At 44.3% G+C, this 12732-nt stretch overlaps 1 protein-coding gene across 1 annotated transcript; it reads left to right on the top strand.

Moving 5' to 3' along the window:
• Nucleotides 1–973: 973 nt before the first annotated feature.
• On the top strand, nt 974–3457 carry LOC119657498 (neprilysin-4-like). Its single transcript, XM_038064432.1, has one exon. The coding sequence runs from the start codon at nt 1035–1037 to the stop codon at nt 3069–3071; it is 2037 nt and encodes a 678-aa protein (XP_037920360.1). The 5' UTR covers nt 974–1034; the 3' UTR covers nt 3072–3457.
• The last annotated feature ends 9275 nt before the right edge of the window (nt 3458–12732 follow it).

The raw sequence follows: 12732 nt of genomic DNA on the forward strand, positions 1-12732 counted from the left end.
GCACATTGGTCAGGGTCAGCCTAGTCAGTCTTATTAATTTCGTCGGGATACCGACCGAGAATCAGCATAAGCCCGCAAAACAACTTCGGGGAATGCTGAAGTCAGAAGCAAACTAGATTGCGGTGAACTCCGAAGGGTTCAGGCGCAAATTGGAAAAGCAGAGCGCGCAAGGAGGACACGAAGAGTGCCAAGTTTGGTTGTTTAAAGTGCTGTCCTCCTCGCAAAGCTGGGAAGGAAAAAGTGCGGGCGGTTTTTTAGTGGTTTCGCAGCAATGTTTTTCTAGGATTTATATTTCCAACCATAAATGAATCCGTATAATAGCGAGTATACTTGGCTTTATCGAAAACGGTAGGCTATATCGTGATTTCAATACCTTTTTGTAGATGACGAAATAACTAAATGAATAAAAACTACTTCTCGAGTATTTGTACATAAACTTATTGACATGGCAATTACCGTCCAAACTAATCCAATAACTAAAAATTCCATACATTAAGGACTAATTTGTGCACTTTAACTTTAGTACAGATTGTTATTTCTGAGAAAAGCAAAGATACAGAAATAAAAAAAAAAGTTCAAAAAATGTACATAAAAATATGAAGTCCTATGTGTTGAATTGGTTTTATTTTTCACTTAACATCACAGAAACAATTGTACCATAACATGAAATACATACGTATATACATCATCTTTTACCTCTCAAATACAAGTTTTTATACTACACAAATCCATATATCAATAATCTCCATTCAGATAGTTTAACATAGTTTAAAAAAACATTTTGGGCTCATATCATATTTTTAGTGTCCAAAGACTAATATCTCATTCTGTATTTACTCATATTCTAAGATTCATTTGAAAAATGAACATTAGGAAGTCAATTTAACGTTACGAAAAGTGTATAATTGCCGGGAAAAAAAGATTCAAGATTCAAGCGCCCCGTATAAAAGCAGATTCTAATTGACCCCAAGAACACATTTTAATCCGCGACTCAAAGGAAAGGGTGCAAAAACTTCTCTCAATTTTAAGAAGATATGTTGCTCGTTACGGCCCTGAGTGTTCTAGTCTTAAGTGTAGTTAATGTTTGCTGTAAGCCCACGATAGTGACGATCGAAAACAGTGTACCGGACGAAATAGCGTCCTTGAAGAAGTATATTAACTTTAGTGTGGACCCGTGCGACGATTTCTACGAATTCGCTTGCGGCAATTGGAAAACAATCCATCCCCGGCCGGACCAGGAGTTGGAGCACAACGCCTTGCTTAAACTAACTAAAAGTGTTTGGGCCGATTTAAAGGAACTTCTTGAAGACACAGGAAACGATCTTAAGTATTCAGATGCGGAGATGAAAGCGAAGATGTTCTACAAGTCATGCGTTGATATTCCAGACTTGCAGGGAGAGTCGAATAAGCAATACAGAGCCCTTCTCGATTCGCTCGGTGGATGGCCCGTTTTGGACCCAGAGTGGAACGACACCGGCTTTGACTGGCTCAATTTAACCGCCCAAATACACCTGTTCGGAGTTTCAGGGCTCATCCAAGAGGTGATTGCTCCATCGCAGGAAGATGCATCAATATCGAGTTTGTACATTGGCGAGACTGACTTCAGTGTTGTGAAACGAGAAGATTTCCTGAATCCATCCCACATTTCGTTAATGCCTGGATACAAAGCTTTGATGCTCGAGACAATGAAACAATTCGGAGCATCTGAAGAAGCCGCTCGGAACGCAAGCGAAGAAATTATCAACTTTGAGACGGAGCTAGCAAAAATAACGATTGGTCCCGATGACGATACATCACAAGTCATAACATTCCAGCAGCTCAAGCAAAAGGTACCGGAAATCGACTGGAATCGATTCTTTCGAATTATCATTGATTCCCCTTTGCCAGAAGGAGTAAGTGTTACGCTATACGATGAGGAGTATTTTGGCAAAATGTTGAACATCCTATCGATCACTGAGAACCGAATCATCGCCAATTATCTTTTATGGAGGCTAATGATATCAAGCATTCGAGAATTCATGACAGTCGAAAGGTGGAAAGTATGCCTTGCGGAAGTGATGGAGTCCATGGGCGCAGCTGTAAGTGCGATGTACATCCGGAAGTATTTTGACGAAGATATACGCAAGGACGTTCTAGGGATAATTGCACGCATGCAAGCATCATTCAGGGAGAATCTTGAAAAGAACACGTGGCTTGATAAGGAGACCAAAATGGAAGCTGCAACCAAACTGTATTCCATCTCATCTTTGATTGGATATCCCAAATACATAATGAATGAGGGGATTTTGAACACTGAATTCAAAAACTTGCACATCAATACACATAACTACTACCAAAATGTGTTCAATTCGAAAAGGTTCCACACCAAACGGTCTCATTCCCAACTGTTAGGGAAAGACATCGCAGACCAATGGGCAATTCAGCCAGCAGAAGTCAACGGATTCTACCATGTCCGAAAAAACGCAATCGTTATCCCAGCCGCCATCCTCCAACCTCCGGTTTATTCGAAAAACTACCCGAAAGCGATCACCTATGGAACGTTTGGCTCCTTCATTGGTCATGAGTTGACGCACGCGTTTGACAAAGACGGCCGCAACTATGACCTGGATGGGAATCGAAGGAACTGGTGGAGCAACAATTCCGCCGAACAATTTGGCAAGGAAGTGGAATGCTTCATTTCACAATACAATAACTACAGCGTTCCTGAATTGAATGCCTCCCTGGATGGCAAGCAAACTCTGAGCGAGAACATTGCCGATAATGGAGGCCTGAGGCACGCGTACGCAGCGTACAAAAATTGGTTGAAAGAGGCTAGTCCTGCCGATATTCAAAAAGAAAATATTCCAGGGCTGAATCTGACCAGTGGACAACTTTTCTTTGTTGGATTCGCCAACTTTTATTGCGGTGAAGTGACCTTAGCTGGAGCAGTGGCCGTACTCAACACGGATAGTCATAGTTTACCCAAATTCCGTGTGCATGGAAGCGTATCAAATTTTGAGAAATTCTCAGAGGAATTCAAATGTAAACCCGGAACACGAATGAATCCTGAGAGAAAGTGTAAAATTTGGTAGCTTATAAGTAACTATTCCATTGCCTAGTGTTTAGTACTTTACTTTATTCATTTAAAACACGTTTCCCTCTGTGTGTTTGTTTTTTATTGTTTATACCAAGCCATAAAAAGTATTAACAAAACCATTATGTGATAAATGTTTAAGTGAGTTGTAAAGAATATAAAATTCATTGCTGTAGGATAGAATAGTATTTAGACTTCATCTTATAACATAAAAGGAATCAGATATTTAGATAAAAAAGTTCAACCCATGAACGACTAGACAATGTCTATTTCAATCTTAGATTATCGAAAAGGGACGAGGTCCTTTTTAATAAAAAACTTTCTGTCTCATAACCTTACAACCTCTAATTGGATTCGGTAATCCTTGCTTTAATTTAAAAGCGCCATATGTAGAACATAATAAAGTATGCTCAAAGTTTTGAGTGTTTGCGTTTACTTGAAAATCAGTAAGGAGAAAGTAGTAGTACATATGTAGCAATTTAATTCGTTTTTACGGAAAATGCTTCCTTTACCCCGTTCGGAGTCGATTTCCCCGCATCGAATTCGGCTCTACTGTTGGTTGTAACCTTCGTCCAAATAGTGCCGCACATTTACATCAAAACCTCCCCCGCCAACCAATTGAGAGCATTTGACCACTATGTGCAGAGGTTGAGCTTCGCGGAAACAACACTGTCGCTGCCGTGTGTAGACGATCGGTACCCCGTGGTGATCGCTGGGAGCTCTGTCTTTATGAAAAACTGCAGACGCACGCCTAAAACCGGGAAAAAATGTACCAACTGGTCCTCCAGGTTGGGGGTTGGGTAGGGCTGACAACCCTACATGGAAAACCGATGTTACGAAGCTACGAACAAGATGGATTACAACGACGAACCCGGCAACGACAACGGATTAACGATTTGCGCATTTTCTCATGGAACGTCCGCTCCCTGTACAGACTGAATGCTGCTGAGCAGCTAACCGATACCCTGTCTCAATATAAGGCTGATGTAACAGGGTTGCAAGAGATGCGATGGACAGGGACAGGTTTCCTGGAGAAGAGTCGCTACACCATATATTATAGTGGCCACCCAGTAAACCATGTGCTCGGAGTTGGTTTCTTAGTCAGCCACAAAATGAAACCTGCTGTTATCGGCTTTAAAAATATAAGCGCACTCTGCGTTTGCGAGGCAAATTTAGGATTATAAGCCTCATAAACGTCCACGCCCCTACAGAGGAGACTGCAGAGTCGGAGAAGGATACCTTCTACGAGGCAGTTGAGTGGACCCTCGAAGCCTGTCCCAAGTGTGATATCAAAATCATACTTGGAGATTTCAACAGTCAAGTAGGGACGGAACCCGTATTCAGGCGATACGTCGGCTCCCATAGCTTACATAGGGATACCAATGATAACGGATTGCGTATTATCCAATTAGCCACATTGCGTATTATCCAATTAAATCACTTTCAACCAAATTAACCACGTGCTAATTGAACGCCGGGACCTCTCAGCCTTGATGAATGTCAGAACATATAGGGTGAAAATATAGACTCGGACCACTATCTTGTTGGCATGGTGCTCCGAACTCGAATTACGACACCACCTACAATCCCCTCTGATAATGAGATGAGACTTAACACTGAAGCTATCCACAACACAGCTCTCCGCAACACCTATAAGAGGGAAATGGATGCCGCAATAACAACCATCAACAGAGATCCTGGAGATGAAGCATCAACAAATGTTCTTCACAACCACCTGAAGAACGCTATAATTGATACAGCCACAAACATACTTGGCCCCAGCCGCAAAAAAAGTCGGAACGGCTGGTTTGACGATGAATGTAAGGTAGCTACGAAACGGAAGAATGCCGCATACCGAATAATGTTGTTTAATGTTTCTCAAACAACGCGGGCACGCGCAGAGACTTATCACGAACTCCGTCGAGCGGAGAAGTGACTTCACAAATGACTGAGAGAACCAACAAGTCTGTGAACTAAAAAAGTACAGGGAGCAACCGCACCGCAAGTCAGCAGGATGAAGTCTTATAAACCTCGATGTTCATCCTGCCAAGACAAAGAGGGAAATCTGATTTCCGACACGGTGGGCATATTGGAGCGATGGGTTGAGCACTTTGATGAGCTATTGGACAACCAGAACATCGGCGAATTGAAGGTCCCGACAAAAAGCAATAATCGGCTTAAAAATCATAAGTCGCCAGGAGCCGATGGAATTACAGCCGAATTGGTTAAATATGGAGGCGGCCAGTTACAGCAAGTGCTTCATGAACTTGTGCTCAAGGTATGGGACAGCAAATCAATGCCTTACGAATGGCAACGAAGCATCATCTGTCTCATACATAAAAAGGGAAATATCACACAGTGCAGCAATTATAGAGGTATCACGTTGCTGAGTACCATCTGTAAGATATTCTCCGCTATCTTGCTAGGCCGGATAGCCCCATACGCCCAGAACATCATTGGCACATATCAAAGAGGCTTTACTCCTGGCAAATCAGCAACAGCAACAACAGCAAATTTTCTCTCTCCGGCAAGTGATGGAAAAACTGTTGGAATATGGACATTAGTTGCACTATCTTTCCATCGACTTTAAAGCCGCCTATGATAGCATAATAATAATAATAATCGTTGGCGCAACAATCCATACTGGATCAGGGCCTTGAAGTGTGTTAGAACACTTCATTCAAGACCGTAACGGCACACTACAGTATACTGTAGGAGGCAATGTGGTCAGCATTCCGCTCGCCCGAGATTATTACCCTGGTTTGACTCAGGTACTCATTCACAGCTGAGTCGACTGGTACCCGAGGTCAAATCACGATACAAATCCCACTGCCACCAGTGAGATTTGAACCGCGACCTTCCGTACGACAGCCTTGTGCTCTAACCACTCAACTACTGGCCTATGCTGACGATATCGACATCATGGGAAGAACCACCCGAGACGTACAAACTGCCTTCATCCAGATCGAGCAGGCGGTAATCGGCGCGAGATCTTGGGCTGCACGTCAATGAAGGCAAGACAAAATATATGGTGGCAACGCCAGCACCGAAGACGAATCAACCAACAACATCAAACCGCACTGGTCAAACACGAAGAAGAATAAGGATAAGAGAATACAACTTTGAGATCGTCGACAATTTCTCCAATCTAGGGTCGAAAATCACAACCGATAACAGCTACGATCATGAAATCCGCGCACGATTGTTGTCAGCCAACAGAGCCTATTTCAGCTTACAAAGACTGTTCCGCTCGAAACGTCCCACCATAGGGTCAAAGCTCTTACTGTACAAGACAATAATCTTGCCAGTCCTCATGTATTCCTCGAAAACTTGGGTTCTTAGCAGGAAAAATTGCGAACTCTTGGCCGCGTTCGAGAGAAGAATCCTGCGAAGAATTTTTTGCCCCTACATGAGGATGGACGTTTCCGTAACCTACACAATGACGAAATCTATGAGCGATACCATGACCGTCCGGTTGTGAATAAAATCCGGCTCAATAGGTTACGGTGGGCGGGTCACTTAATCCGTATAGATGAAGATGATCCCGCCCGGAAAGTCTATAAGGGCAATATCTATGGTAGAAAAAGAAGACGAGGCAGACCCTGCCAGAGATGGAGCGATGGCGTAGGTCAGGACGCCAGACAGCTTTTAGGGATATCGAATTGGTGGACCTCGGCGCAAAACCGAGATGTCTGAAGTTCCTTATTAAGGTAGGCCTAGACCGGATACCGGCTGTTGCGCCGTTGATGATGAACATGATAAATCGACTCATGCAGTTAATGGCGTCCTAATCTTTTTAACATTCAAATATACTCCTCACTAGATTTTGCGATAACTCCAATTCACTGAGAGTTTCCTCTTAACCTCTTAACCGGATCCTCAAGGTGATTCCGCGACAGTTGGGCAATTAAATGCGCTTTGCGTGGGACTCTGGAGAGTACTCCTCTCTCTCTCTCTCTTGCCACACTAATGGCAATGTGCTTTCGTATTCAGGAAATCCAAGTGGTAGCAGACGCCAAGTGGGTGTCGGGTTGTTTTTGACTTCTACCGCAAGGCGCACTCACTTGACCTGAGAGTCGGTTTCTGACAGACATCTAACGGCAAGATTCTGATCCAGGATAAGGATCATCACAGAGAGACTTCCGATATAGCCGAAAGGATGCAGTTCAGGGGAGGCTTGCTGAAGGTTTGATCGTGATGGGTGATCTGAATGCCAGGGTGGGATCTGAAAAACCTTGCTTGGCGATGTGATGGGAAAACACGGTCTTGGTGAGCGCAAAGATAATGGCGGGAAGTTCGTGGATTTCTGCAACTTCCACCACCTCGTCATTGGCACATTGTTCGAGAACAGAGTCTGTGATAAGGTCAGTTGGGTTTCAACTAGCCGATGCGTATGAACAATCAGATCGACCACCACCACCACCACCTTCTGATGGTCACTTACGTTCGTTTGCGTGTTGCGACCACCTCTTCTTGCAGAGTGGGAGAACTGCCACCCCTCAAGTTCAATATCGACTGCTTGTATGACCAAGCTGCCGCCCGACAGTGGGAGAGCTATCTTGCTAAGCAAGCAGCAGATATATAACCTGTCTGAACTCCCACTCACACACCACCTTGTTTTGTTTGGAGAGCCGGTAGTATTTTAATATTACACTACAGGTATCCAAAACATGAATATCGAAACAAAGGATTTAAACCTTCCAAGCGGTAACAAGGAACAAACTTTGAATCCACCCGCGACCATGAGCAATCATGCGGGGGAGGCGCGGATTTTGGAGGTCTCACCGCATTCATACCCCCTATAGATAAATCTGAAGAAGGCATGCTTTCCGACTCAGTGGAAAGCTTGCATTTAGTGCCAACGGCGAAGCTAGCCAGGCAGAAAAGTACTGAAACTCGCAACTTGGGAGAAATTGAAACCCCAACCACGGCCAGCTCGGGATACTACAGCCCAAATCTACTTCAGCTGCTACAGAGGGCAGACTACAGGCTGAATCCTGCCTGTCAGAAACTTCTCCTTCACCCTTACTGGGAGGAGCGGAGGAAATGGAAGCTGGTGACGTGAACGCTACTGGCTTAACGCCGGTATGTGTTAATGGATCCAAGCGGCCCGGACACCGTGAACCTTAAAAAGCCTCAAGCCGGCGGCAGACGAAGGTATTGCGAAGAAAGATGTAGCACCTTGGAAATCAAGACATAGAAGTGGGTATACCATTAGGCGCAGTAATGTCCAGAGAAATCGGACGCAAGAAAGCGGAATCTTCGCTGGAAGATGGGGATAAACTGCTAACCTCTGTGAGATCCACACTAGACGCCCCAGACTCTTCTGTCAGCAGTAACGCACACAAAAAGCGTAAAACCAACACATCTGCGATGGCCAACGCTTTATTGTGCCCTGCGCCAGGGCTTACATCCACGCGCCCCGCGGGAATTAGGATCGGTGTACCGAGAGATGATCATATCAGCGAGAGAGATCTCAATGAAGCTACTCCCTCCCATAGGAATACGGACACGAAGGCAGGAAGGAAGAGGACGTATGCGCAAGCAGTAACCTCAGTTCTGACCGCTGCTGTGGGAGTTTCCTCCAAGGATGGCAAAATGTCAGAGGGACAATTTACCATCCTCCGAGAATGCCTGTAGAAAAATGCTGGAGCCTGGAACGAAGCTAAGATTGAACAATCAAGGTTTTCGCGATGGGTTTCTCAATTCGGAGCGCACTGATGATGCTGCCTTAAAGTGGCTCCAGCAAATAATCCCGGCTTTGAGTTCTGGCGGTCGGCCCAAGTTCACTATTGTAAACACTAAGCTGCGCAGGACAGAACATGTCGGATATTGGTTATCGGGGCCTCGAAGAAAGACAGAGGAGATCATCCGCATACTAGGTGAACAGAACCCGGGCATGGACTTTGGACACTGATAAAGTTCACGAATACCAGGAAGGACAAATCCACAAACGTGGAGGGTTTCAGCTTGGTATTCGAACTGGACCAAAAGAGTCTGAATGTGCTCAGGGGAAGTTACCATATGCTCCACTTTTCCCTAGATAGACTGACATTCAGTCATATCAGGAAACTGTAGAGCATCATCTCCATTTTGAGAGTGACGAACAATGATGGTCTTCAACTCAAACAATATAGAGCAAATTGCAGCATCTTCGGTACGCTGTCTCACAATGGAGCTGCACGCGAAGGATAATGCATACAGTGGCGGAACCCCCGTTAGGGGGTTCACACTAGTAAAGAGACTACAAACTGAATCCTACCTGCTAGTAGCTTCTCCTACTCCTTTCAAGGAACAGGCAGAAGAAAGGAAAGCCAGAAATATGAACAAGACTGACTTGATGCCAGTTCGAGTGATAGAATCTATGGAAACCGGACACTGCAAACCAGTCAAGGTGCTAAATGGAAAACAGACGAATGCTCTACGGAATGAGTGGAGACTTCTCATGGGTGAGGACATGGGAACTGCTGTACGTCCAAGTGCGGCATTTCTCAGATAAATCAAACACTAGGAGATCGAGTCTCTGGCGGTACGATGTGCGAAAAACCCCGTCACACGCGGCCTGCGGCATACGTTTCTAACAGTTTTCCATTACACATTAGATTAAGTTTATGTCGGAAAACATAAAGATTGGCATAAATTAACCTGCAGCATCCCAAAGCCTCTTCCTACCTATTCGCAGCGAGGCTGACAAAACTGCAGGACTGCCCCTACATTTTTCTAGTCCAAGAGCCATGGGTTTGATTTAATAGAATCTGTGGCATTGGATCAGTAAAGGGGGCTAGGGTATTCTGCGATGAAAGATCCATAAAACCGAAAGCTTGTGTCCTGATGTCAAGACGGTTAGAGGCAACCATACTGAGACAGTTCTGTTCCCAGGACTTAATTACGGTCATCGTACAATATCACATTAACGGCGAGAGGAAAAATATCATAGTTGCCTCCACTTATTTACCCATTCTATCCTCCACCGACGCAAGAACTAAGGGATCTGGTAGCGTACACAGTATCAAGTGGTCTCGAACTCTTAATAGATTGTGATGCGAATACTCAACATATTTGTTGGGGCAGTAGTAAATGCAATCCAAGAGGCGAGGAGCTATTTGATTTTGTCAGTTCAGCTAGTCTCATGACTGCAAACGTAGGGTGGCCCCTACGTTCGTGGGACCGAGAAAGTATTAGAGTTGATTACACACTGACGGGTGCTAGACGAGGCTTACTGCCAGATCAACAATACCTAGAATTCAATCTGACCATTGCGCGTGAATAGTCTGCAATACAAAGACAGAATCCTAGGAAAATAGATTAAATAAAGTTCAATGAACATCTTGGCGACTAATGAATCCTTTGGCGCTGGAAGGTGAATTGGAAACTCTGAACTACACATTTTCAGAGTACTATGAAGAGGCTTGTCCTATTTCCCGAGGCCAAAACGTTTTACCGTTCTTTGGTGGAACCGGGAACTGCAAAAACTCATGAAATCAACCAGACAACTTCTGAACCTTGCTTGCAATGCAATAAGAATGAAGACTGTTTAAACGTCCAGAACTCACAGCGAGAATATAAAAGGCTCGTTAGGTGTTCGAAACAAAATTTCTTTAGAGTGTACTGTGAGAAAGTGGAAGGCGAAAGAGAGACTTCAAGGCTGTGCAGAGTGCTTAAAAGGGATGAGTCGGGCAAGTTGAACTCTCTTGGAAAATCCGATGATATTTTCACGAGCCCCAGACCGGAATCAGTACAGACCCTCCTAGAAGTACACCATCCGGGAGAACGGGTGAGGGAAGTGGTAGGAGGTGAGTTTGCGATTCCTGCAACCCCTTCAACTTCAGACAGATCAGCTTGACTTCATTCTTGGGGAAAGGTTTGTAGAGACTGGTTGAGCGTCACATTCGTGGGAACGCATTTAGGTTGCACACACTTAATGAAAACCAACATGCTTACCAGCGTGGAAAGTCTAGTGAGTCTGTTCTTCATTCTTTAGTCACAAAGAGAGAGGATGCAACTCAAGAGAGTACGCAATAGGGGTGTTCGTGGACATTGAACGAGCGTTTGACTGTATGCCTTTTCAAAAAGGTTCACAGAGCACATGGTGTTGATGATGCTTTAATTAAGTGGATCCATGCTATGCTACAGCAGAAACTGCTTTTTGCTGAAGTGGGTTTCGATTGCTACCTAACAGCAGAAACAACGAAAGGCTATCCCCAACGAGGTGTGCTGTCGCCACTTCTGTGGAGTGAGGTAATCGACTCACTACTATGCAAAATTGCCAATATATGCTCAAGTTTACGCTGATGACATGGCTGTGCTTGCTGTTCATCAGGATCTTGGGACGATGTGTAGAAATATACAACGTGCCGTTGATTTGATAGGTAGTTAGTGCCTCACACGTGGTCTTTCAGTTTATTCAAATAAAACCACAATGGTATTATTCACAAAATGAAGAAAACTGAATGGACTTTGCCTCCCAGAGATGAGGCTTCAACTCTCCGAAAAAGTTAAATAGCTTCTTTAGAGCAAACGTGCGAAGGTAAGTTATCACAGTTATCACAGCTTATGGGCTGTGCAGACGGACCTTTGCCACGGAAGGAATGTGAATATATGTTGCTATCATTAGGCCGATCTTCGCTTATGCATCCGTAGTGTGGTGGGTTAAAATGAGACATAAACATTTTCACCGTAAACTAGCTCCACTGTAAATAACTGTGTGCCTGGGTATCACCGGTGCCACGACATCCGGCGCAATTCTAAATGCATTACTCAATTTGCAGTCCCTGGATATATTTATTCAAAGCACTGCAATGGGAGTAGCTCATAAACTAATTCAATTAGATCTATAGAATACCTATAACAGGAATGAACCCTGCAATAACCGCAGTCAACAGAGTTCCAGGATGCGATTCTTCATCGACAAATGATTTTCCCAATCTCCTGAAGAACGTTATCATTGCCGCAAACCTACCCGGTTCCAGTTGAAAAAACGGCGGAACGTCTAGTTTAATGATGAATGTAAGCTAGCAACGAAACGAAAGAATGCTGCATACCGAGTAATGTTGAATTCTCAAAGGACGCAGGCACGCGCGGAGATCTATCACGAACTTCGGTGAGCGGAGAAGCGACTTCACAGGAAAAAGAAAGCCTAGGAGAACCAACAAGTCTGTGAACTCGAAAAACACAGAGAGCAACCGCACCAGGCATGAAAGTTTTACCAACACAGCAGCAGGATAAAGCCTTATACATCTCGATGCTCATTCTGTCGAGACCTTAAATTACAGCCGAATTGGTTAAATATAGAAGAGACCAATTACACCAAGTGATTCATCAACTTATGATCAAAGTGTAAAACAGCGAATCAATGCCTGACGACTGTCCCATACAAAAAAGGGAGATACCACATAGTGCAGCAATTTTAGAAGTATCACGTTGCTGAGTACCATCTATAAGATATTCTCCGCTATCTTGTTGCGTCGGGTAGTCCCATACGCCCAGAATATGATTGGCCCATACCAAAGGGAAGCTTCACTCCAGGCAAATCAGCAACAGATCAGATTTTCTCTCTGCGACAAGCGATCGAAAAACTGTTGGAATATGAACATCAGTTGCACCATCTTTTCATCGGCTTTAAGGCCGCCTGTGATAGCATAGCCAGGTAAACCTGTATA

Source organism: Hermetia illucens, chromosome 5 (genome assembly GCF_905115235.1).
Source record: "Hermetia illucens chromosome 5, iHerIll2.2.curated.20191125, whole genome shotgun sequence".
In the NCBI taxonomy this organism is placed as follows: Eukaryota; Metazoa; Arthropoda; class Insecta; order Diptera; family Stratiomyidae; genus Hermetia; species Hermetia illucens.